Genomic DNA, 26,350 nt, shown 5'->3' with positions numbered 1-26,350 from the left:
CAAGGATCATCCTGTTTATGGCCTGGAAAGAAGAGATGAAATCCTTCAGGCTGAGGGACAGGGATTGTATCGTCTTACCGGTGCTGGGTGGAGGCGCGTGTAGTAGCTGTGCAGATCTAGATAGGTAATCAGGGACGAGCCAGGAGTCAGCGACGTGTGGTTTCGGTATGCAGTACAGAAGGATGAGGCAGCTAACATAGTCCGATTGAAAGCCAGAAGTCAGCAACGGGTGGTCTCAGTGTGCAGTACAGAAGGTTGAGGTGGGTAGCGTTGTCAGGAGGGAACCCAGGCGTTATTATCAGGAAGTCTTCAAGTCACTTGTAATGGAGAAGGAGGAGAGCTGGATAGCTCACTGGGGAGAGAAACCATCCAGAGCACAGTGATCGAGGTTCCAAGTTCAATCCCTGACAAGAAAGTTCATGAAATTATTCAGGCTAAAGGACATGGATCAACCTGCATACGGCCTGCAAAGAGATGAAATCCTTCACACTGAGGGATTGTAGCATCTTACCGGCGCTGGGCAGGAGCCACGGGTGTAGTAGTTGTGCCTTTAAAAGAGATGAAGTCTTTCAGGCTGAGGGACATGGATCACCCTGTATACTGCCTGGAAAGTAGAGATGAAATCCTACTGACAACTCCTTATTGTAGAGATTTCCTAACGTCTGCTGATCCTCCAAGAGAAGGGAAAGAAATACACGGACCAAAATACAGTATTTTCCTGTATGTTTTTTTGCTTATCAGCATTTTTTTTACGCGCAGAAAAAAACCTGCATAAAATCTCATTGATTTTATGTATAAATATGCAGGTTTCCTGCAAAGATTGTGGGCTATTTCGGTGTGTGATATGCACCAAGATAGGACATGCTGTGTTTTTTTTCAGACTACCGAAAGTTGCATGAAAAAAGCGCAGCTGTAAATGAATCCACTGAAATCAAAGGTCTCTACTCACTATGGGTGTTTATATTTGGGTAAAAAAAAGCTCTTAGTTTCTTACATAGTAACATAGTATATTAGGCTGAAGGGAGACAATGTTCATCCAGTTCAGCCTGTTTCCACTCTTCCTTGTTAATCCAGAGGAATGCAAAAAAACTCCAATGAGACAGAAGCCAATTTTGCCCATTTGGGGGAATTTCTTCCCGACTCTATAATGACAGTCAGAACAATCCCTGGATCAACGTTTCAAAGTTCCTACCTGATTCCAAGACCTGGATCAACAATAATGAACATCATTTGCCATTTTTCCACCCAAGCCCCCAGCTCATCTAGGTCCATTTGCAGCTGTACATTGTCTTCCTTTGTATTAATTACCTTGTATAATTTTGTATCATCTGCAAATATCAATATTTTACTGTGCAGCCCCTCTATCAGGTCATTGATGAATAAATTGAACAGAATGGGGCCTAATACTGAGCCCTGTGGCCCCCCACTAGCAACGGTGGCCCAATCAGAGTTCGATTAATTTCTTACCCCCCTCTGCTTTCTATCTCCGAGCCAGTTCTTTACTCAGATACACACGTTTTCGCCTAGACTGAGCTGTTTTCGCCCAGACTGGGCCCATTTTGTATATTGGAAACATATTGGCAATGCGCCAATCCAGTGGTACAACCCTGGTCTCAGTAGTGTCCCTAACTATAAGAAATAGTGGTCTATCTATCTGGTCACTTAGTTCCCTTAGAACCCATGGGTGTATTCTATCTGGGCCCAGCAAATTGTCGATTTTAACCTTTTTTTCCTGAGTTAGGCAGGTGATATTTTGCGGGTTGGGCAGTGGTGGATTCGTTTTATCCCCCTGCATCTCTTGTGACACTTCTTTTTTTTCTTGCTGTATATGCTAGGTTAATTAGTTTTACTGCTTATTAACCAGTTTGGTTATACCAATCCATCTGTGCTTGTGCTGCCGTAGAATAATCAGGAAATACAACTAAGGGCTCATTCACACAAGCGTGGAATTCATGCAGCTGTTAGCTGTGCAAAAAGATTGCAGCTAGCACTGCAGAAAATCGCCTAAACAACCGATTTTCTGTAGCACTAGTTGCAAGGGTCAGACCTGTTCACATGGCCAGGACTGACCAAAAAGATGCAGTGCTGGAGAGAGAGAGAGAGAGAGAGAGATGGAGGAAGGATGTGGGGGAACCCTCTCGAATGAAGGGAAGCCCCGCCGGGGACTCCCTTCATCTCAATGCGATGCCGCGGTTCCCCTGCAGAGGGGATAAAGGGATTCCACAGCAGCGAGATGCTGGTGTTCCCTTGCAGGGGAGAATAAGGGATTCCCCAGTAGCGTGATCCCGGGGCTTCCCTGCAAGGGAAATGGATGGATTCTCCAACAGCGTGATGCCGGAAGTTCCCCTTCAGGGAAGAATAAGGGATTCCTCAGTAGCGCCATGCTGGGGTTCTTCTGCATTGGAGATAGAGGGATTCCCCAGCAGCGCTTTCCCCAGTGTCCCTAAGTGGAACAGGCTTTTATCCCGCTTTTGGGATGGGGGTTCACCATGTGATTTCCAGTCGATGTGCCCAGCTTCCCGGCTGGTAACCAATTAGTGGTGCTGCTGGGGGATGCACACACTGACAGCAGTGTGCGCACTCGGGATCATTCTCCGCTGACCTCTCCTCCTTAGTTCTGCAGGAGTAGAGCAGGGAGGAGGCCCCGGGTGCACATCACATACTTCCACCCGCAGCAGTGCTGGGCAGAGAAGCAGCGGCACTTTAAAGACAAGGAGGGGGTAAGTATTTCAGTCTCAGGGGGGTGATATTACTACTGGGGCTACTGTTGGGGTCACTATTAATACTGGGGACACCATTACTACTGGGTCCGATATAGGGGGCACTATTACCACTGGATCCGCTATACGGGCCACTATTATTACTGGGGCCCATATAGGGTTTACTATTACTACTGAGGCCACTGTAGGGGTCATCGTTACTACTGAGGCTACTGTGGAGGTCACTAATAATTCTGGAGCCAATAGAGGGGGCACTATTACTACTGAGGATATTATGGGGGACACTAATACTACTGCAGCTGCTATAGGGGACACTATTACCACTGATGCCACTGTCGGGGTCGCTATTACTACTGAGACCACTGTGAGAGTCCCTATTACTACTGAGGCCATTGTGGGTGTCACTATTACTACTGGAGACGATATAGAGGACACTATTACTGCTGAGGCCTCTGTGGGGGGCACTGCTAATACTGGGGCCGATATAGGAGTCACTATTACTACTGAGGACACTGTGGGGGACACTATCACCACTGGGGCCGATATAGGGGACACTATTACTACTGAGGCCCCTGGAGGTTAGTAATACTACTGGGGCCGACATAGGGGTTACTATTACTACTAGGGCCAATATAGGGGACACTATGACTACTTAGGCAACTGTGTGGGTCACTATTACTACTGGGACTGATCTAAGGAACAGTATTACTACCGAGGACTCTGTGGAAGTCACTATTACTACTGGGGCCAACATTGCAGACACCATTACTACTGAGACTACTGTAGGGATCATTATTACTACTGCGTCCAATATACGGCACACTATTACTACTGACGTAACAGTGGAGGTCACTATTACTACTGGGGCCAACATACAGGACACTATTGCTACTGAAGCGACAGCGAAGGTCACCATTACTACTGAGGCCACTGTGGGGGACACTATTACTACTGAGGTGACAGCAGAGGTCACTATTACTACTGAGGCCACTGTGGGGGGGACACTGTTACTACTGTGGCCACTTTAGGGATCACTATTACTACTGAGGCCACTGTGGTGGACACTTAGTACTGAGGCCAATGTGGGGAACACTTAGTATTGAGGCCACTGTGTGGGTCACTATTACTATTAGGGGCCAATATAGGGGACACTATTACTACTGGCCATTGGGGGTTCACTATTACTACTGAGGCAACTGTAGGGAACACTATTACTACTGAGGCCAATATGGGGGACACTATTACTACTGAGGCCACTGTGTCGGGACACTTATACTACTGTGACCACTTTGGGGATCACTATTACTACTGTGGCCACTGTGGGGGCGCCATTACTACTGGGGCCACTGTGGGGGAGACTTAGTACTGAGGCCACTGTGGGGAACACTTAGTATTGAGGCCATTGTGTGGGGCACTATTACTACTAGGGGCCAATATAAGGGACACTATTACTACTGGCAACTCTGGGGGTCACTATTACTACTGAGGCTACTGTGGAGGTATCTATTAATACTGGGGCCAATAGAGGTGACACTATTACTACTGATGTCACTGTGGGGGTCACTATTACTACTGGGTCCGATATAGGGGACACTAGTACTACTGAGGATATTGTGGGGGACTCTATTACTACTGCAGCTGCTATAGGGGACACTATTACTACTGAGGCCATTGTGGGGATCACTATTACTACTGGAGCCGATATAGAGGACACTATTACTACTGATGTCACTGTGGGGGTCACTTTTTCTACTGGGGCTAATATAGGAGTTACTATTACTACTGAGGACACTGTGAGGGGCACTATTACTACTGGGGCTGATGTAGGGGTCACTATTACTACTAGGGCCAATATAGGTGACACTATTACTACCGAGGCCACTGTGGAGGACACTATTACTACTGGGGCTAACATATGGGACACCGTTACTACGGAGACTACTGTGGGGGACACTATGACTACTGGGGCTGATATAGAGGACACTATTACTACTGAGGCCACAGCGGAGGTCACTATTACTACTGAGGCCACTGTGGAGGACACTATTACTACTTGGGCCAATAAAGGGGAATCTACTACTACTGAGGCCACAGCGGAGGTCAATATTACTAATGAGGCCACTGTGGGGGGACACTGTTACTACTGTGGCCACTTTGGGGATCCCTATTACTACTGGGGCCACTGTGGGGGGCACTATTACTACTGGGGCCACTGTAGGGGACACTTAGTATTGAGGCCACTGTTAGGAACACTTAGTATTGATGCCACTGTGTGGGTCACTATTACTACTAGGGGACACTATTACTACTGGCCTCTGTGGAGGTCACTATTACTACTGGGGCCGATATAGGGCTTACTATTACTGTTAGGGCCAATATATGGGACACTATTACTACTGAGGCTACTGTGTGGGTCACTATTACTACTGGGACTGATATAAGGAACAGTATTACTACTAAGGACTATGTGGGAGTCACTGTTACTACTGGGGCCAACATAGGAGACACCATTACTACTGAGACTACTGTGGGGATCATTATTAGCCCTGGGGCCAATATACGGCACACTATCACTACTCAGGCAACAGTGGCGGTCACTATTACTACTGGGGCCAACATAGGGGCCAACATTACTACTGAGATTACTGTGGGGGTCACTATTACTACTGAGGCCACAGCGGAGGTCACCATTACTATTGAGGCCACTGAGGGGGACACTATTACTACTGAGGCCACAGCAGATGTCACTATTACTACTGAGGCCACTGTGGGGGATACTGTTACTACTGTGGCCACTTTGGGGATCACTATTACTACTGGGGCCACTGTGGGGGTCACTATTACTACTGAGGCCAATGTGGGGAACACTTAGCATTGAGGCCACTGTGTGGGTCACTATTACTTGTAGGGGCCACTGTGGGGAACACTATTACCACTGGAGCCACTGTGGGGGTCACTAGTACTTCTGGGGCCACTGTGAGGGACACTTAGTACTGAGGCCACTGTGGGTAACACTTAGTATTGAGGCCACTGTGTGGGTCACTGTTACTACTAGGGGACACTATTACTACTGGCATCTGTGGGGGTCACTATTACTACTGAGGCCATTGTGGGGGACACTTAGTACTGAGGTCACTGTGAGGAACACTTATTGTGGCCACTGTGGGGGTCACTATTACTTCTGAGGCCACTGCAGGGGCACTATTAACACTGAGGCCTCTGTGCATGTAGTAGTGTACCTCAAGCTGACTTAGGGGGCCTTCTCACTAGAGTTAAAATCGTGTGAGATTTGCGCACTGTGTGACGCACAAATCTTGCACAGATGTGAAACCCATTCTGTTGAATCGCGTTGCGATGCTATGCAGGAAAGAAGTCGCAGCATATCCTAAGTTTCTGAGATAACACCGATTGTTTTCAATGAACCCGGCAGCAGCAGCCGCTCCGACCCCACTGAAAACAATGGGAGAATCACGATTCTTTGCCGTGGCTTTGTGTCGGGGAATTCCTTCAGCCCTGTAGTGATGCAAGGCTGTTTCCACGTGAGAACGTCCCGCCTGCCCCCTGACCACACCCCTTTGTCCCGCTGGGAAAATCTAGTCCCCTTAGTTAGTGCAAGTTTTTTGCATTATGAACTAGGCTTTTGGCGGAATTGATGTTTTTTCTCCCGATTCTCCCAAAAAATTAATACAAGTTGTAAAATATATTATATGTGCCTAAAAATGGTACCAATAAAACGACAGCTCGCCAACAAATAAGAAGCCTTGTACAACCACGTGGAAGGAAGAATAAAAAAGTCATGGCTTTTGAAAACTGGAGATGAAAATCCCCCAAATCGGCGTGTCCTTAAGGGGTTAAATCACACTCTAGGGTGCCCACTTTCATGCCCATTTTGGTACCAGTTTGTTCTGGCTGTTTTCTTTCTCTTTTGCAAACAATTCACATTACTGTCTCTAATGCAAAGCAGACATTTCCTAAGAAGCCGACCACAGCCCCGCCCACGCACCACACTGTGATAAGCCCCTCCCCTCACAGCCCGCTCACGTGCTCTCAAGCACATGTGACCTGACGTCATTGGATCTCCTTAGAGCCAATACATTCTGGCTTTACCCTCCCAAGATGCTTTTGGAAGGCGTTAGATGAGGAGCCAATAAGAGCGGAGGATTTCCAGCCCCGCCCTCTCACATGGTCGGAGAAGGTAGGCGCTTTGTGCGGGCTACGGCGGGGATCGGTTATCACAGACCGGGCAGCAGGATTGTCCGCCATCAGCCGCCTCTGAGGAGGGGGTCACCTTGTTGCCCATAGCAACCATTCTGCTCCACCTGCAGAGCAGGAAGTGTCAGCTGCTCGCGCACTGGTTGCTATGGGCGACGGGCTGCACTGTGCAGAAATGACGTTTTTTTTACTTGCACCTTGTTAGTAAACTGCTGAAAATGCCAAAAAGTGTTGGAAAACATAAAAATATTAGTGCCCCTGTATGTGACCGGATAGCAGCGGCGCCCCTTATTGACACGCGTGTCCGTAAAATAAGTAGTTTATTCGCTCGTTTCTCTGATATTGAATAGTAACGGTTGCCATGACTGACACGGGGTGTTGTCGCCAGCCCACTGGGAACATTAATGTAAAAAGCGCGGCGGGCAGAGTCGAGGCGTTATACCTGGCGCAGGGCATGGACGTGATGCCCCGAGGGTCTCTGGCGTCACACGGCCCCCTTCTGAGTTCTGCGTTTGGCTTCATGTCGCGTTGCTTCTACCCGCCGCATTCCTCTAAATGCCGTAAAATCCAAACGCAGATTATGCGTCAAAACTTTACGGATTCCCCAAATACCGACTTCAGCAGTTTTGTGCTGAATATATTATAATACTTGCGCCATTTTATGATTTTCTTGTTTTTCGTCACTTCCTGTGTTTATAGAGCGCAGTTTATAAATCTCCCCTCGTGTCCGTATTCTGTTCTAGGAACGGATGGCGGTGGGGAGAGGTGCGTTCCTACATCTCTGCCGATAACGATCACATGACTGCGCAATTATAACCGCCCTTTTCTGTTTCTAGGGCAATATCCATGTGTGGCGAGGATGGAGAAGGCGGAGGCCATATTGCATCACACCCTGGAGATCCTCTGCCTCCTGACAGTAGAGGTACGGAGCCGCATGGTCTATGTATTAATAGCCGGGAGGGCACCGTGGGCATGATGCCCAGTGTGAGGCCTGAAGGGTACAGGGGGGCAAAGAGCCCCCAAATAACACCATGTATAACGTCTGCAGGCGGGAACAATGGCGCATATCTGTAGGAGACGCTCGGCACTTTCTGTACACATTTTTTGAGAGTTTATTGGCGCAAGGAGCGTCTTCCCGGTTGGTTAACCCTTTAGTGCCAATGTTGGATCTCAGGATGCAATATTATTGGGGAATTTTCATTTCACTTTTCAAAAACTGTTATTCTTCCGTCGACGCGGCCGTGTGAGGGCTTGTTGTGTTTATTGGTTCCCTGGGGGGGGGGGGCGCGGGCGCGAGTGGCCGTTTGATCATTTATTGTGTTATTTTGGGAGTTGAAATTAACAAAAAAAACCCCTTTGGCCCAGTTTAGTTCTTGCATTTAATAGCGTTTGCCCTGCAGAATAAAATGTGTACTATTTATTGTACGGTTATTTACAAATGCCGCAATACCAAACGGGGGGGGGTTTAATTTTTTTTTTTTCTCAAACGCAAAGGGAAATTTGCACAAGAAAGATTTTTGTTTTCCATATTTATTTAAAAAAAAAATATTTTGATTTATGTCTCTGTAGGGAACTTGAACTTGTGAAGCTATGATCGTTACAATAATACACCGCACGTCTGTACTGCAGTGCATTATTGCTTCTTGTAGCGATTATAAGACCTCTTTTGAGTGATAATCGTTGTGTGCATTTACAGGGCACGATGATCGCTCAAAACTCGCTCAAACAGCAGTTTCGAGCGATCACTTTGCGCTCCGAGCGGGGTATACAGAACACAGCTGGAGCGCTTGTCTTCTGCATACTTCTGTGTTCTCCGAGCGGGGTATGCAGAAGGCAGCTGGACCGCTGTGTTCTTCATACTCTGGCTGTGTTCATGGAGCGCTCAGCTGGTATACAACTGAGCACTCCAAACGGGGTATACAGAACACAGCTGGACTGCTTGTCTTCTGCATACTTCTGTGTTCTCCGAGCGGGATACCAGCTGAAACAATAGTATCAGCGGTATCCTGCTGAGAACTCGGCGTGCGGTACTGAAAAGGCTCATGGTTCTCTTTCAGCTTGCTGAAAGACAACGATAAACGACTCGTTAACGAAAAGTGCACGATGTCCGTGCGTTTAGACCCAACGATTCTCGCGCAAAAGACGGCTTTAAGCAATTTTTGAGCGAGAATCGTTGGGTCTAAATGGGCCTTAAGGAGTTTACCAGCGAGGATCGGTGTTCTCACTGACCCCTGCCGTTGCAGCAGGAGGCCAGCTGTCAATCAAATCTGGCTCCTGCTGCGTACGGCACAGGAGCCGCTTCTGCACCCGCACCATCCATAGGATGTAATTGTATGTCCATTTGTGGGAACACCTTCCCAGCCAGGAGGCACACTCTCATCTCCTGGGATCGGAAGGGGTTTATTTTGGGAATGGACCTTATTATAGTCAACGGCTGTTTTCCTGCTCCCGAACCCCCAATTGCTTGTGGGGATGAGAGACCTAAGAATAAAGCTTGACTTGTTATGAATGACTTGTACGTCCCTTAACGGTTTGTATGGACTGGTGTGGCTAATGGTGGACCTTCATCAGAACCCGAGGTGGTGAAATCCTGCTGCATCCGATGGGTCACATCTTATGATCTCCATTAGTCAGTTGTGTCTTGTCCTCTTCCTCTAGGACTTCATTGTTGTGAAGAGAGAGGCTGATGGGAACAAGTGCAGCTACACCCTTTGTGCAGTGGAAACTCAAGATTGCGCACTGGACTCCTCAGCGATCCATCCAGATCTCTCGTTCCATCTGCTCGGCAATCAGGACCGCAATCAGAAGAAGATCCTAGAGCTGGCCAATAAGATTATCCGACTGTTGACATGCGAGGTGGGTAACTGGAGGGGGGAGAGGATCCAAAAGGACTTGCAGTGGTTGTCCATCAAGGACCGCTCTTCAACCCTCTTCCATCTTTTGGCCAGCTACTACCTATAGCTATAGCATTACACAGCGCCCAATGATGGAACATAATGCTTGGGGGCGGCTGAGTCCCGTAAAGGGATGCCTGGCGCTCTTCACTGACTATAATGGAACAGTCCCTCTCCTTATATTCCCTGTAGGTCATATCCACAGAGGTCATCACAAGGACCACCCCCATGGCGTTATGTGGTCTCACTCCTACTGTATGAACGCTTTGCTTGTATTCCAGGTGCCATTAAAGTGTCAGGATGTGGCGGTTTATTTCTCAAAGGACGAATGGGAATATCTGGAAGGACACGGAGAACATTATGACTACAGGCGAATGGGTGAGGCCAAAGGTAATACGGCATCCATAACGCAGCCTCTACTAAGAGGGACTGTCATGGAGGACAATTCGTTTAACCAATGAAGGTTTGGGGCTTAAAGGGGGTTTGGGGACATGGGGGGGAAAAAAAGTTATATGGACTTAAAATGAAGAGCAATTCTATACTGTCCTGCTGTGGTTGTCCCCGTCCAACTCTGCAGCCCTGGGACCCACTGCATGGAACCTGGAAGAAGCAGTGGGCGGTCGTGTGCCGTACATGTGACCATTCAGACACTCACAGACTTCAGGAACCATAGAAGAATCACCACTGTAATCTAAGTGGCTGAGCAATCCTGTTCTGTGGATCAGGACTGCAGCGCTGGATGGGGAGCAGCAGAGATGGGGGGAGTATTCAATTTTTCTTCATGTTAAGCCTGTATAAGTTTATTTTTTTATGTCCTCGTTAACCCCTCAACAGTCATGTTAATACTGGAAAAACACTCTAGAAAATCTACAATTAAAAAAGTGGATTTGTCTCGTGTAAATGTATTTGGCGCAGAACTCAGTCACCTTAAGTGCGTATTTAACCCCTTAGTGGCATAATTAATTTTAGCCTTAGAGACTTTTACCATCTCTTTGCAGCCCTATCTGAGGGCAGTTCAAGGTACTGACAGATACACGGATTAGTGATATGTCTGCTGTGGGGATCTGTGCAGTAGTTTTGGAGAAACTTGCATTTTATCAGTAGCAGCACATGCATAGAGGACTACTTCAAGTAGTCCTGGATATAACATGAGCTGCAGGCTAGCTCCACCCACCCCGCTCTCCTGCCAATGACTGACTGCCATCTGCCTATTACTATGCATAGTGAGATCGCCAGTCATTGGTCGAAGGGCTGGGTGGGTGTGGCCAACCTACAGCTCCTGAATATGTAGGACTACTTCTGTGTCTGGCTGCTACTAATGAAATCAATTTTTTTCCAAAACTCCTGCACAGTTCCCCACAGCAGTCATATAACTGCAGTCAGTGTGACGGGCTCTACCTTATGGTGGTCTCAGTGAGGGCTGCAAAAACATGGTGGCAAGTTCCCTTTAAGGGCCGGTAAATTGTAACCATTTTTGTGTTGCAGCAGTCGTAACGTTATTTCTTCCTCAGTGTAGCTGTAGGACATCTTGTATTTTGCAGGACGTGTTCTGATTATTATAGGAATCAATTTTGGGTACTTATAATATATAGCATAATTTATTTATTTTTTTGCTGGGGGACAACAGGATAAAAGCTTTTTCACCATTGTATTTTGGGACCTTGAGTGAGATCTGTCCTTGGGACTCATAAACTGTCCTGCTTACCACTGACCTCTTCCTTCCCGCCACACATGGAGCTAGGGATAATTCTCGGACAGAAGGTGACATTTCCGACTTGGATGCCTCCTTGTAGGATTAACAGTTCTGGAAAGCCTGCGCTATGATCGATAACTTCATTACAGCTGTGAAAAAAAAAACTTTTAAAATTAGAGATTCTGAATGTTCTGTCAGCTGAGTCGTTCTCCTTTAGACGACCTGAACCCTCACACACAACGTTTCCCACCCATGCCGAATTCAAGCAGGTTCTTGCTAAAGAATGGAGCGTCCCAGACAGGTGTTTCACCAAAACTAAGTGCCTGTCCCGCCGCCATCCGCTGCCCACCCCTCACAAGAGCCTGCACCTCTCTAGCAGTCTTGGACTTAATGTTACATTGGCCAATGGATTAGAACCCACAGCAAGGATCTTCTGCTGAGCACTCATGAGGTAGATCCCATCAACGCCACCGATTCTCTGGGACTCGGACTGTGCCGCTCTCCGCTATCCTCTTCCCCGCCGCATGTGAGGGTGTGTTCCAAGGCCCCTACTTGTGGTTTTTCTTGGTCGTGACATAGTCTCTTCATGGTACGCTTTCGATTTTGCATTTCCTTCCCCAGATTGTTTCTACTGCCCCCTGATGCTCCTTCAAGAGCCGACATATGTTTTTGGGCATTTCAGACCTTAATTAGGCAAGGCGTTGTCGTTCCAGTGCCTCCTGACGAATGCTTTATGGGTTTTTATTCAAACCTGTTTGTACTTCCCAAAAATGATGTGTCGGTCCATCCAGTCCTCGAGCTGCAATGCTTGAATCGATACATCAAGTTGCAGCATTTTCACATGGAGTCACTCCGAGTGTCCATGGAGAAGGGTGAGTTCTGTCATCTATAGGCATCAAGAATACGTATCTCCACATCCTGATATGTCAGTCCCACCAACACTTTCTGAGTCTCGTGGTCCACTCTTATAATTTCCAAATTGTGGCTCTTCAGGCTGGCTACAGCCCCTCCTGGCCTTTACAAAGGTTCTTTCTGTAGTAGTAGTGAGCCTTCATCCTCTGGGATTGTGGCGAACTCCTAACTAGATATTACCAAAGACCCTTCCAAAAGAACCAACCTGCAGAGCGTATCCATTGCACTAGACGCCCTAAGTCGCTTCAGAAGGATCCTGCACTCCATCGCTGAGCTCTGCTATTGGCTGCAGCAGCCTATGATTTCGTCTAAACATGACATCCCAGGGGAGACCTGGAGTGATGATGGGGGACATAGCGAGGAGCTTGGAGTTGAGTTTATGACTTTGTTGTTTTATTGTACGGGAAGCTGGCTTTTATAGAAGCAAACTGATCTTGAACAATCCCTTTAAAGTCAATGTGGCTGTTCGGTGCCTTTGGTTCAGTTTTGTGACTGTAAGGGATTTCTGTTTTTCTGCTCCTATGATAAAACTGGAAAAAGGGAAAACTTAACAATAATGTGACGAGCCCTGACTTCATATTCCACCTTTGAAGCTGTATGAGGGCTTGTCAATGCAAGGCAACTTGTAGTTTTCATTTGTGCCATTTTGGGGTACATAAAATATTTTTAAATCAATTTTTCCAGAGCGTCATCCCGACGGCCCCATTACATATGGAGGTTGCCCTCTGACCCAGGTAGGGACAGGAAGAGTTTAAAAGCACCTCCCTTTCCACCCGTGCTTCAGTGTCTTCCTGTCCCTACGGTGGGACAGAGGAGCAGCTCCAGAGCTGCAGGAGATAGGAAGCTGCGGAGGCAAGAAGACTTACCGCAAAGAAATACTTACCGCACGCTGTGCGGCCCCCCTGGAGGGGTAGAGGTCGGGGCCGCACACTCAAGAGTCCCTGCATCCCCGACCTGCGCCGCCGACGGAGCCGTCAGTCGCCTAGTAGCGCTGGTCTCCCTCGCGCGGATCGCATGTTCGGGCCGCCGCTGCTGTGATGGGATAGTTCCTCCTGGCAGGGGAACGGCAGCGGCGGCCTCCCTGGACCTCGGGCGCATAGCGGTGACGTCATCCGGCGTGGTGACGTCACGCGCACAACGTAGGGGGCGTGGCTACCGGCGAAAACCCGGAAATGGCGCCAAATTCGAAAATCCTCCCCATAAAAGCAGGCTAAACTCCATGGAGGTTCCTGCTGACTGCCAGACAAGTGTATGTGAGTATGTCTACCCGCGACAGCTCAGCACGTGAGGGAGAGATTGACACCCTACCAACTGTAAGTAGGCTATACGCCAAAACATGCGCAAATGGTCACTTGTACAGCGGATGCATATATGTTCCCTTTCTTGTCTCCCCTCTCCCCCACTTTCATGGGTAGATGGATAAGGAGGGTCCAAAGAAAATGGACCCGAGGAAAAAATCGAAAAAATGCGTCCTCTGCAACAAAAGGCTCGAGGAGAGCTATAAAAAAACCCTATGCGAGGAATGCACGGGGAAAATTCTCGCAGAGGAGAAAGCAGCATTCAAATCCGATATCCGCTGCATGATAAGGGAAGAGCTGCAGGCTTCCATGGCGTCCCTTCCCCAGGCCCAGCCAGGTCCGTCACGGGTCCCTAAAAGACCTAGACAGACCGAGTCGGCGAGTTCGATCTCCGGTGAATCGCTGGAGCTCCTATCCGAAGGGGAATTAGAGGACCCACCGGTTCCCATACAAGACGAGAAGAAATATTACTTCTCATCAAACGACATTGCGCACCTCATCAAGGCGGTGAGGGAAACAATGCAAATTGAGGAAGATAACCCGCCGAGAACAATCCAGGATGAGATGTTTGGCGGCCTCCGATCTAGAAGAAAGATCATGTTCCCAGTCAACCAGACGCTGCAGCAAGTGATCATAGATGAATGGCAGGAACGGGAAAAAAGGATCACTGTTCCAAAAGAGATCCGAAACCGGCTCGCATTCGCTACCGAGGACGTCCGCCTGTACAGGGAAACCCCCAAGGTGGACATCCAGATCGCAAAAGTGGCCAAGAAGACCCTCTTGCCCTTCGAGGACACCTCCCAGCTATCCGATCCGATGGATAAAAAAATCGACGGATTAATGAAGAAAGCCTGGGAGGCAACATCCCTCACCATCGAGGCTAACATAGCCTCAACCTCAGTGGCTAGATCCATGACGCTCTGGCTAAACAGGCTAGAAGCCTCCATAAAGGATCGGGCCCCCAGAGAGGAGTTGGCCAGCTGTCTCCCCCTCTTAAAAATGGCTACCGCCTTCCTGGCTGACGCATCAGCGGAGACGGTAAGATACGGGGCAAAAACCGGAGTCCTCAGCAACTCAGCGAGAAGGGCACTATGGCTGAAGACTTGGGCCGCAGACATTACATCCAAAAATAAGCTCTGCGCCATCCCCTTCCAAGGGGAATATATGTTTGGGCCCGTCCTGGACAAAATCCTGGAAAAAGTCGGCGACAAGAGTAAAACCCTGCCTGACAGACAACCTTTCAGGAAACCATCCTTCCCGAAGAGGACGCGCCAGCCTCCTCCCGAAGTTAAAGGGAAAGGGAAGACTGGAAGATGGTCGTACCCCAAGGGAGGTCGGGGTAAGGAAGTCCAACCCTCCCCTGAACAAACAGGGGGTAGATTAGCGGGCTATCTAAGCCAGTGGCAAGGGGTAACGTCTAACCCCTGGGTACTCCGAATAATCGAAGTAGGGTACCAAATTGAATTCCACTCGCTACCCCCTAGGAGATTCCTTATAACCTCCCCGGGGTCCCTACAGGAACAAGGGAACCTCATAAAAGGCGTTCAGGAACTTAAGGACCTAGGGGTCATTGCGCAAGTCCCCGATCACGAAAGGGGTGAGGGATTCTATTCCCCCCTATTTCTAATAAAAAAACCGAATGGTTCCATTAGGACTATATTTAATCTTAAAGCCCTAAATAAATTTATCTCGTACAAAAAATTCAAGATGGAAACAGTAAGATCCATCGTCCCACTAATAGATCGAGATAGTGTAATGTGCACCATAGATCTTAAAGATGCATATTACCATGTCCCAATAACGGCAGCCCATCACAAGTACCTGAGGTTTGCTCTGCGGGAGGGAGACAAGATCCAACATTACCAATTCACGGCCCTTCCATTCGGAATCTCCACCGCCCCTCGGGTATTCACGAAAATCGTAATAGAGATGGTAGCCTACTTCAGGCGGAATCAGATCCGCATATTTCCGTATCTGGATGACTTTTTGTTGGTGTCAAGGACGGAAAAGACCATGCGTATAGACCTATCCATGGTCTTATCCACCCTAAACAGTTTAGGGTGGATAGTTAACAAGCAGAAGTCCGACTTGAACCCTGGTACACAAAAGGTGTACCTGGGAGTATTACTAGACTCCCACATCCAGGAATCCCGGCTTCCATCATCTAGGAAGGAAGACCTCACCCAAAGAGTAAAATCCTTCTGTCAGGCTACGGCGGTTTCCATTAGAGAAACAATGAAGGTGCTGGGCATCCTGACGGCTTGCATTCAGATAGTCCCATGGGCACAAGCCCATACCCGGCAATTACAAGGATTTATCCTTGCCAACTGGGACAAACGGCAGACATCCCTGGATAAGAAGGTGAGCCTGTCCGTCCGAGTCAAAGAGTCCCTACGCTGGTGGACCTCACAGAGGAACCTAAGCAAAGGTACCTCTTGGTCACAAGAATCTACCGTACCCATCACAACAGATGCCAGCAAAACGGGATGGGGAGCCCAAGTAGCCGACCAAAATCTACAGGGGATTTGGGACCCCCAAGTAGCTAAACGCTCATCCAATTTCAGAGAACTAAGGGCAATCTGGGAAGCCCTTCAGGCGGCAGAACCCCTTATAAAAGGAAGGCATGTCAAAATCCTAACCGATAATATGACAGCTCTGTCATTTGTTCGTCACCAGGGGGGAACGCGACACCCGCACCTGCAACGACTGGCAACAGAGATACTCCGCTGGGCGGAATCCAACGTGCTGTCCCTCTCAGCGATCCACTTAAAAGGGTCCACAAACGTCGCTGCCGACTTCCTGAGCAGACAGAGCATCCATCCAGGAGAATGGGGACTGAATCAGCGAGTCTTCGACCAACTAATCTGCCAGTGGGGAGAACCGCAGATAGACCTGTTCGCCACGAAGAGAAATTCAAAGTGCCAGGACTTTTACTCGCTGAACCCCAGAGACAATCCACGCGGGGTAGACGCCCTGTCCCAGAGCTGGGACATGGACCTAGCCTACGCCTTTCCTCCCTTCCCACTGATCCCCCGCACCCTCAGGAAAATCCAAACCAGCCGGGCGTCAGTCATACTAGTTGTCCCTATGTGGGACAAAAGGCCCTGGTATCCCCTGCTAAAAGCCTTGGCGATCCGGGGTCCATTCCTACTACCAGCCGTAGAAGATCTTCTCCTCCAGGGCCCACTAACATACCCAGGGGTCGAGAAATTGAAGCTAGCAGCATGGATGCTGAAAGCATGATACTGCGTGGGAAGGGACTCTCCCATAATGTAATTACTACCCTAACAAAAAGCCGTAAACCTATCACGATAGCTATCTACGATAGGATATGGAAAAAATTCACAGAGTTCTGTAAAATAGAGCCAGGGAAAATCCCAGGAATTGACATTCCCGTAATCCTGGAATTTTTGCAGGCAGGCCTAGAAAAAGGCCTTAGTCCTAGAACCCTTAAAGTCCATACAGCAGCACTAGGGTCCTATCTAGATTTTCCCTTGGCAGAACACCGCTGGGTGCGTAGGTTTCTCAAAGGGGCAGAACGGCTTCGACCCTTTGTTAGAGAAACCTTTCCTACCTGGGACCTAAATATAGTCTTAACTAGCTTTTGCCAATCCCCCTTCGAACCCCTCTCACAACTCTCCTTGAGGCTGCTCACACTAAAAGTTACCCTTTTAGTTGCCATAACATCGGCTCGGAGAATAGGGGAATTGCAAGCATTACATTGTATTGAACCATACATGGTAATACAAGACGACAGGATTACCTTCAAACTAGACCCAGCCTTCCTTCCGAAGGTAGTGTCAAAATTTCATAGGGAGCAGACGATCACTCTGCCCTCCTTCTGTCAAAATCCCCGTAACGAGAAAGAGAGAGAATTTCATAACCTAGACGTTAGGAGAGCTGTTCTAGCGTACCTAGAGGCCACCCGCTCTTTCCGTAAAAATAATAACCTCTTCATTCAATTTCAGGGGCTGGCAAAAGGAAAGACGGCAACTAAGAGCACCATCGCGAGGTGGATCAAGACCGCCATCCAAGAGGCATATAAAGCCAGGGGTCTCGACCCTCCGGGAAAAATTAGAGCTCACTCCACTCGCTCTCTTTCCTCCTCTTGGGCAGAAAAAGGCCAGGCGTCTGCCGAGCAGATCTGCAAGGCGGCGACCTGGTCGAGTATACATACATTTACCCGACATTACAGGGTTAACGTCCAGTCGGACAAAGACCTGAGTTACGGACGTAAAGTCCTTCAGGCAGTGGTCCCACCCTAGGGCCACGTATAATTTGGTATACTCCATATGTAATGGGGCCGTCGGGATGACGCTCTGGAAAGACACGGATTACTTACCGGTAGTCCCTTTTCCAGGAGTCATCACGACGGCCCATAGTTCCCTCCCCTTTAAGAATAATTTATGTTCTTTAAATGTAAATATGACCGAATAAAGGTAAAATTTGGTTTAGTAAACATTGTCCACCGTAATGATTTATAAGTCACTGAAGCACGGGTGGAAAGGGAGGTGCTTTTAAACTCTTCCTGTCCCTACCTGGGTCAGAGGGCAACCTCCATATGTAATGGGGCCGTCGTGATGACTCCTGGAAAAGGGACTACCGGTAAGTAATCCGTGTCTTTCCTCCTGCTTTGCTGTTTGATGACTTAATTTTATAGTTCGGGTCATTACTATTGTTTTAGTTGCACTAGAGGGGACATGGCCATGTGATCCTTTGACCAACTTCATACACTGCAGTCCTCTGGTGGTATACTGACAGCCTATTGGCAGTCTGGCAGGACTGAATAGGCTCCTGTACATTCCATACATGACTGGGGGTACCTTTTTTAGCTTGCTTTGGCAACCAAGGGACTATCAGTACCCTGCGACTGCCTTGTGGGGGCACTGATGAACTTGTATAGAGAGCTCCTTTCCTCTCTAAAACCACCTAGATGCCGTGGTCAGCATTGACCAAAGCTCTAAGGGGATAAGCGGCCATTATTGGAGTTCACTGCAGTAATGATATGGCATAGTAACTATCTGCTCACCTCTGCGTAGTACTGTGCTATGAGAAGGGGTTAAAGGGGGCTTCTCTATGGAAGGGCCACAAAGTTATACTCACCCTACCACCCCCACCCCCCGCCCGCACTCTACAGAAGACTAATAAAATGTTGCTTGCAGCCACTCTCGAGGATTGTTCCCAGACAGCGGCGTGCTCGCGGTGGTGACAAGACTCTGCCTCAACGCTTGTTCTTTAATCTCCCACAGGAGAACCTTTACCCATGAATCACCAGGACACTGACCAGAGGAGCCCTGACCTGCGCCGTGTCAAAGAGGAGCCAGACACAGGAGATTTTGAGGGTATTCAAATATTGATCAAATATTGCCCTTTAAAGGTATTGTACTAGAGCTCAGCGAGCACGCTCGGATAAGTCAGTTACTCAAGCGAGCCTCACTCTTCTCGAATAACTGCATTCTTGTCTGAGCGTGCTCGGGAGGGGGGGGGGCGGGGGTGAGCGAGAGAGATCGCTCGAGTAACTGACTTATCCGAGCGTGCTCGCTCATCTCTAGATTGTACCATAATTTCAAGTCATTTCATATCTACAGGTTGGGGATAAATTGCTGATTGGGGAGAGGGGGGGGGGGGGGGGGCTCACTGCTGAGACACCAGACTAATTCAAGAATGGGGGTCCTGTGTCCCTGGTCGTCCTCACTGCCTGGTTACTGCACCCCCTGCAATGTAGAGCCCCTGCAATGTAGAGGAGACTGGTGCACTGTTCTCACAAGCTCCCCAGTGCTCCATTGACTCCATGGAACTGCTGAGTACATGAGTGGTACACCCGCTTGGGTATTTTTTGTCACTCCCATTGAATGGAGCCCATGCATGCTCAGTCAGCGCTGAATTCAGAGTAACGCCACTCCGGGGGAAGCGAGTCCTGTTCTCTAGATCAGCAGTGAGCACACCACCGATAAGCAAATTGTCTCCTACCCTGTGGATATGGCATAACTTGAAATTCTAGTACAACCTCTGTAATAAAGGATGGAGACCCCTGACAGTAAACATCCTGAAAATGGGATACAGCCTTCTCCCTGTGGGCAGTCCGATCTTTTTTTTTTTTTTTTAGTATCTCCATTTACCCACAGGATAGGGGATACATTGCTGATTGCCGAGACCCCCGCTGATCTGGAGAACAGCTCGCTTCTCTTCCCGCAGTGACCTCAGTGAATGGAGTGCTGGTCAAGCACGTATGGTCAGTGCTCCATTCATTTCAATGGGAGTGACAAATACCTGAGCGGGTGCGCTGCTTGACTATTCGGCAGTCCCATTGAAAGTGAATAGAGTGCTGGTGCTCTAGGGTGTATGATAACTGGACATCAGTAGGGGTTAACATTATTGCCACTTCTATATACCATTCTTGTTCTCTATTTTTAGAATGTCAGCCTGCAGTTAGTATTGGTTATGTCCCTCCATATCATATGAAGTCTGAGCCTAGAGCCCATTCCGATGAGGACACAGAGGACAGAATTCATACAGGTGACGTCATGTCTTCTTCGCTCAACCTTAATGGTGAGGTCTCTTCACAAGGCTGAAGGTCTACGGTAACTATTTGTATAGAGTACGAGCTTTCCTTTTAACCCATTGCTGTATTCACTTCCAGAGTCTCCACAGTTCTTGTCTTCTGTTATAAGTCACATCTCGGAGGAACCAGATGAAGCCTACGAAACTCAGTTCATTGCACTAGGTAAGATGACGACATCTGTATGAGGTCAAATATAGTGTGCTGTGTAGGTACAAGAGTCCTTCAACAATATGCTTACCATAGTGTGGTACCGGGACCATCACTGATTAGTGGGAATCAGGCAGCTTCTCTACAGCACTACCCCAGGGCAAATTAAGCATTACATACTGCCTATTTAAGTAAATGGACGATCTTTGTAACTTGTTGACATGTTTGGTTCTCTACTCTGGTTAATTATAAGGGGTCTCCTAGTTACCAGATGCCCCTTTAACAATTAAGGATGTGGCCCTTTTTTTTTTTTTTTAATTGTTTTTGCGGGATGTCCTGTAGTTTCTATTGGTACCATTTGGGAGTACATACGGCTGTGCGCGGTAAATAATACATTACTCAGATTTCTGTGGTCAGTGGTTATATCTATATATAATATAGATTATGCATGTTAGATTTTATTATACATATGGATAAGTTGTGGTTTTTTTTGGGGGGGGGGGGGTTAAAGCTTTTTTTCATTTTATTTTTTTAAGTTATTAATACAGATTTCAAAACTAGCTTTCACTTTTTTCTTTTCTTGCGATGGCTTGATCGCTCCTGCAGTATGATGTAATGCCATTCCCTGTCGGATTGTGATTTTATGTAATACTATCTATCAAGCCACTCATCAGGTATGGCTTAATAAGCAATCTGCAGTGGCAGCCCTGGGGGCTTTCAGAAGCCCCCCGGCTGCATTGGCAATCGTAGGACTCCTCGTAATCTAATCAGTACCCATGAACATCGATCAGGGCATCTAAAGGGTTAAATAAAGAAATCTTATTTGTTTAGCGCCAACTTATTCTGCAGCGTTTTCAGGTAATTTGTTACCCCACCACCAAGCTAGTTACTCATTTTACCGACCTCGGAAGGATGGAAGACTGAGTCAACCTTGAGTTGGTTACCTGAACCATGCAGGCATTGAACTTGCAACCTCCAGCCCTCATGTCCATGGTACACATGGAAATTTAATGCAGATTTCCACTGCGGATGCACTGTCAGTCATCTTTTAAAAAAATTTTTATTTTTTACTTGCGGGAGATCGTGAATTTTTTCAGCTCTGAAAAAATCCGCAACCCCGCCTCCCTGCCTTTTTTTTCCCCCGACTCCCTGCCTTTTTTTTCCCCCGACTCCCTGCCTTTTTTTTCCCCCGCCTCCCTGCCTTTTTCTCGCTCGCCTCCCTGCCTTTGTTTTTCCCGCCGCCTCCGCCTGCCTTTTTTTTCCCGCTCTGCCTCCGCTGCGCTTTTTTCTCCGCCCCGCCTCCCTGCCTTTTTTTTCCCCCGCCTCCCTGCCTTTTTTTTCCCCCGCCTCCCTGCCTTTTTTTTCCCCCGCCTCCCTGCCTTTTTTTTCCCCCGCCTCCCTGCCTTTTTTTTCCCCCGCCTCCCTGCCTTTTTTTTCCCCCGCCTCCCTGCCTTTTTTTTCCCCCGCCTCCCTGCCTTTTTTTTCCCCCGCCTCCCTGCCTTTTTTTTCCCCCGCCTCCCTGCCTTTTTTTCCCCCGCCTCCCCTGCCTTTTTTTTCCCCCGCCTCCCTGCCTTTTTTTTCCCCCGCCTCCCTGCCTTTTTTTTCCCCCGCCTCCCTGCCTTTTTTTTCCCCCGCCTCCCTGCCTTTTTTTTCCCCCGCCTCCCTGCCTTTTTTTTCCCCCGCCTCCCTGCCTTTTTTTTCCCCCCGCCTCCCTGCCTTTTTTTTCCCCCGCCTCCCTGCCTTTTTTTTCCCCCGCCTCCCTGCCTTTTTTTCCCCCGCCTCCCCCTGCCTTTTTTTTCCCCCGCCTCCCTGCCTTTTTTTTCCCCCGCCTCCCTGCCTTTTTTTTCCCCCCGCCTCCCTGCCTTTTTTTTCCCCGCCTCCCTGCCTTTTTTTTCCCCCCGCCTCCCTGCCTTTTTTTTCCCCCGCCTCCCTGCCTTTTTTTTCCCCCGCCTCCCTGCCTTTTTTTTCCCCCGCCTCCCTGCCTTTTTTTCCCCCGCCTCCCTGCCTTTTTTTTCCCCCGCCTCCCTGCCTTTTTTTTCCCCCGCCTCCCTGCCTTTTTTTTCCCCCGCCTCCCTGCCTTTTTTTTCCCCCGCCTCCCTGCCTTTTTTTTCCCCCGCCTCCCTGCCTTTTTTTTCCCCCGCCTCCCTGCCTTTTTTTTCCCCCGCCTCCCTGCCTTTTTTTCCCCCGCCTCCCTGCCTTTTTTTTCCCCCGCCTCCCTGCCTTTTTTTTCCCCCGCCTCCCTGCCTTTTTTTTCCCCCGCCTCCCTGCCTTTTTTTTCCCCCGCCTCCCTGCCTTTTTTTCCCCCGCCTCCCTGCCTTTTTTTTCCCCCGCCTCCCTGCCTTTTTTTTCCCCCGCCTCCCTGCCTTTTTTTCCCCCGCCTCCCTGCCTTTTTTTTCCCCCCGCCTCCCTGCCTTTTTTTCCCCCCGCTCGCCTCCCTTTTTCCCCCCGCCTCCCTGCCTTTTTTCCCCCCGCCTCCCTGCCTTTTTTCCCCCCGCCTCCCTGCCTTTTTTCCCCCCCGCCTCCCTGCCTTTTTTCCCCCCCCTCCCCGCCTCCCTGCCTTTTTTTTCCCCCCGCCTCCCTGCCTTTTTTTCCCCCCGCCTCCCTGCCTTTTTTTCCCCCCGCCTCCCTGCCTTTTTTTCCCCCCGCCTCCCTGCCTTTTTTCCCCCCCGCCTCCCTGCCTTTTTTTCCCCCCGCCTCCCTGCCTTTTTTTCCCCCCGCCTCCCTGCCTTTTTTTCCCCCCCGCCTCCCTGCCTTTTTTTTCCCCCCGCCTCCCTGCCTTTTTTTTCCCCCGCCTCCCTGCCTTTTTTTTCCCCCGCCTCCCTGCCTTTTTTTCCCCCGCCTCCCTGCCTTTTTTTTCCCCCGCCTCCCTGCCTTTTTTTTCCCCCCGCCTCCCTGCCTCTTTTTTTTTCCCCCGCCTCCCTGCCTTTTTTTCCCCCGCCTCCCTGCCTTTTTTTCCCCCCCCGCCTCCCTGCCTTTTTTTTCCCCCCGCCTGCCTCCCTGCCTTTTCCCCCCCCCCCCCGCCTCCCTGCCTTTTTCCCCCCCCCCCGCCTCCCTGCCTTTTTTCCCCCCCCCGCCTCCCTGCCTTTTTCCCCCCCCGCCTCCCTGCCTTTCCCCCCCCCCCCCTGCCTCCCTGCCTTTCCCCCCCCCCCCCCCCCCGCCTCCCTGCCTTTTTTCCCCCCCCCGCCTCCCTGCCTTTTTTCCCCCCCCCGCCTCCCTGCCTTTTTTCCCCCCCCCGCCTCCCTGCCTTTTTTCCCCCCCCCCGCCTCCCTGCCTTTTTTCCCCCCCCCCGCCTCCCTGCCTTTTTCCCCCCCCCCGCCTCCCTGCCTTTTTCCCCCCCCCCGCCTCCCTGCCTTTCCCCCCCCCCCCCCGCCTCTCTGCCTTTCCCCCCCCCCCCGCCTCCCTGCCTTTCCCCCCCCCCCCGCCTCCCTGCCTTTCCCCCCCCCCGCCTCCCTGCCTTTCCCCCCCCCCCCCCGCCTCCCTGCCTTTCCCCCCCCCCCCGCCTCCCTGCCTTTCCCCCCCCCCCCGCCTCCCTGCCTTTCCCCCCCCCCCCCCCGCCTCCCTGCCTTTTTTTCCCCCCCCGCCTCCCTGCCTTTTTTCCCCCCCCGCCTCCCTGCCTTTTTCCCCCCCCCGCCTCCCTGCCTTTTTTTCCCCCCCCGCCTCCCTGCCTTTTCCCCCCCCCCCCCGCCTCCCTGCCTTTTTCCCCCCGCCTCCCTGCCTTTTTTTTTCCCCCCGCCTCCCTGCCTTTTTTTTCCCCCCGCCTCCCTGCCTTTTTTTTCCCCCGCCTCCCTGCCTTTTTTTTTCCCCCGCCTCCCTGCCTTTTTTTTTCCCCCCGCCTCCCTGCCTTTTTTTTTCCCCCCGCCTCCCTGCCTTTTTTTTTCCCCCCGCCTCCCTGCCTTTTTTTTTCCCCCCGCCTCCCTAATTGCTTCTAACCTTCAAACACGTAGCGAATTCCATAAATGCATTTAAATGTATATGCGGATGCACTGCAGATCCTAAGCTCTCATATAGATGAATGGAAATACATCCGCCTGTGATCCGCGTTAAAATGGAGCATGCTGCGATTTATTATCTGCGCGTGGCATCCTCAAATCATTTTAAAATCAGATCCGTAGGAATTAAATGTAGAGTGGATACCCAATGCTTCTCTATGGGCAGCTAGAGCTGCGGATGACCTGCACGGATTCAATAAATAAAATCCGCCCGTGGACATTGGGCCTTAAGTCGTAAGGGAGCACTTAGAACTGCATTTCTCCTGCCTTAACACTCTGCACCACTCAAGGCAAAATTCTGTCCAGGGTCTGGGGTGATGGTTATAATACCTGCAATCTGTCCTCTGTACCATTTGTCTCAGATCCATTGGTTTCCATGCCCCACTTACAGTCTGGTAAGATGGTCGCCCAATCTTCTAACTACCTGGTGCATACTATGCATCCATGCTCTGAGATGCTTCATGCTGCTCTCTGACTGGCTAGCACTGATCATATACACAGCACTGACCAATCAGCAGGTGTAGTGCATCATTAGTCTTAATATGCTACCAATCCAAAGTGTGCATTAGTAAGAAGTTTGCGGCAGTCATCTTGGAAGACTGAAAATGGGGGTCCAAGAACTGGCAGATCTGAGGAACAATGACATGGAGGAACAGAATTTTTTCCTTTCTCCTTGGGAACGGAGTGTCTATTTAAGCTGACTGGCTGTCAGACTGGGCACAGATAGTGGCAGAGTACCTTTCACCTGTCTCTTATGTGTGTTTCTGGTTTTGTTTCCAGATAACGATCAAACTATTAATTCTGAAATTATCTACCAACTAACAGTCACCAAAAAAAGAAGCCGAAAACCGAAGATTGGTCCATGTAAACTGTGCGGGAAAAGATTCGGCAATAAGGCCTCTCTCGCCCGCCACTTGAAAATGCACTCTGGGGAAAGGCCATTTTCATGCGACACATGTGGGAAAAGGTTTTCCTGTAGGAATCATGTAGTAACTCACCAAAGGATACACACTGGGGAAAGACCGTACTCATGTGAAGAATGTGGACGGAGATTCACAAACCACAACCATCTTGTGCTCCACAAGGTGGTTCACACCAAAGAGAAGCCGTATTCATGTCCTGTATGTGGGAAAGGCTTCACTAGGCAATCAAGTGTCGTCAAACACTCTGGTATGCATGCAGAGAGGAAGCCACATGTATGCAAAGAGTGCGGCAAGAGTTACTGCCAGTATGCCAACTTGGTGGTTCACCAACGACTGCACTCTGGAGAGAAGCCTTTTACCTGTAAGCATTGTGAGAAAGGGTTCATCTGTAAAGCCACCATGCTAAGGCATGAATTGACCCATACAGGGGAGAGGCCCTTTCCTTGTCCGCAGTGTGACAAATGTTTTGCTGACAACTCCACTCTCAACAAGCACAAACGTAAGGTTCATGCCAAGGAGTCCAAAAAGTCCTAGCAGAGAAAACTATAGAACTGAAGATTGTTGGGCTGGATAAGAAGTATGACCTCCATGTGGCATTATGTGTAATGACTGCTCTTACCGGAGGTCCTAGACGAGGAAAACGAGAGCATCCCGGAGAACAAAGACCTGACAATGAGCTGAGCAGTAGACTAGAGTAGAACATCATGAAGACCTATGGTTAGTGAATATGAATAGCTGTATGTATCCGTTTGACCAAGTGTGGTCTGCAGCTATGGTGGTCCTCAGGCACGCTGAAGGCCAAAGATTATGACTGGATGGTAGTATGACCGCCATGAACCCTTTTGGTTGCACTTCAGTCATGTTTCTGTAGGTTTTTCCAGAAGGGTCACTATTTTTCTTTTTTTTTTTCTCTCGTTCCTCTATGAAGCCGTTACTGGTATGCAGTTTTCTTTCCAATGTAAAACACAGATTCCGGTATAAATAAACTTAAGGGCAAACG

The 26,350-nt window shown here is 49.5% G+C and overlaps 2 protein-coding genes across 5 annotated transcripts; both read left to right on the top strand.

Moving 5' to 3' along the window:
- The first annotated feature begins 238 nt into the window (after positions 1 to 238).
- Positions 239 to 26,350, top strand: LOC136580729 (zinc finger protein 260-like). 3 transcript variants are annotated; one of them, XM_066581543.1, is made up of 8 exons: positions 239 to 260; positions 7,769 to 7,854; positions 9,591 to 9,788; positions 10,108 to 10,216; positions 18,979 to 19,071; positions 20,144 to 20,278; positions 20,370 to 20,453; positions 25,208 to 26,350. In XM_066581543.1, exons 2-8 carry the CDS (start codon positions 7,792 to 7,794, stop codon positions 25,882 to 25,884), a joined length of 1,359 nt encoding a protein of 452 aa, XP_066437640.1. In that variant the 5' UTR covers positions 239 to 260; positions 7,769 to 7,791; the 3' UTR covers positions 25,885 to 26,350. The 3 variants fall into 3 exon arrangements, with proteins under 3 accessions (XP_066437640.1, XP_066437639.1, XP_066437638.1); XM_066581542.1 differs by lacking the exon at positions 239 to 260 and adding an exon at positions 6,764 to 6,915 and having other exon boundaries at positions 20,144 to 20,245; XM_066581541.1 differs by lacking the exon at positions 239 to 260 and adding an exon at positions 6,764 to 6,915.
- Positions 13,130 to 18,188, top strand: LOC136580730 (lamina-associated polypeptide 2, isoforms alpha/zeta-like). 2 transcript variants are annotated; one of them, XM_066581544.1, is made up of 2 exons: positions 13,130 to 15,068; positions 17,698 to 18,188. In XM_066581544.1, the coding sequence occupies exons 1-2, from the start codon at positions 13,847 to 13,849 to the stop codon at positions 17,724 to 17,726; spliced, it is 1,251 nt and encodes a 416-aa protein (XP_066437641.1). In that variant the 5' UTR covers positions 13,130 to 13,846; the 3' UTR covers positions 17,727 to 18,188. The 2 variants fall into 2 exon arrangements, 1 of the variants encoding a protein (XP_066437641.1); XR_010787002.1 differs by lacking the exon at positions 13,130 to 15,068 and adding an exon at positions 16,446 to 17,001.

The sequence above is a fragment of the Eleutherodactylus coqui genome, chromosome 10 (assembly GCF_035609145.1).
Source record: "Eleutherodactylus coqui strain aEleCoq1 chromosome 10, aEleCoq1.hap1, whole genome shotgun sequence".
NCBI lineage: Eukaryota > Metazoa > Chordata > Amphibia > Anura > Eleutherodactylidae > Eleutherodactylus > Eleutherodactylus coqui.
This window is presented reverse-complemented; position numbering and strand designations above follow the sequence as displayed.

Bases quoted from the DNA above. Each gene is read 5' to 3' on its own strand.
- LOC136580729 (XM_066581541.1), top strand. The intron at 9,789-10,107 runs GTGGGTAACTGG...CTTGTATTCCAG, and splicing joins TCCGACTGTTGACATGCGAG to GTGCCATTAAAGTGTCAGGA. The intron at 20,454-25,207 runs GTAAGATGACGA...TTTTGTTTCCAG, and splicing joins AACTCAGTTCATTGCACTAG to ATAACGATCAAACTATTAAT.
- LOC136580730 (XM_066581544.1), top strand. From the start codon at position 13,847: ATGGATAAGGAGGGTCCAAAGAAAATGGACCCGAGGAAAAAATCGAAA. The intron at 15,069-17,697 runs GTAAGGAAGTCC...ATTCAATTTCAG, and splicing joins GTACCCCAAGGGAGGTCGGG to GGGCTGGCAAAAGGAAAGAC.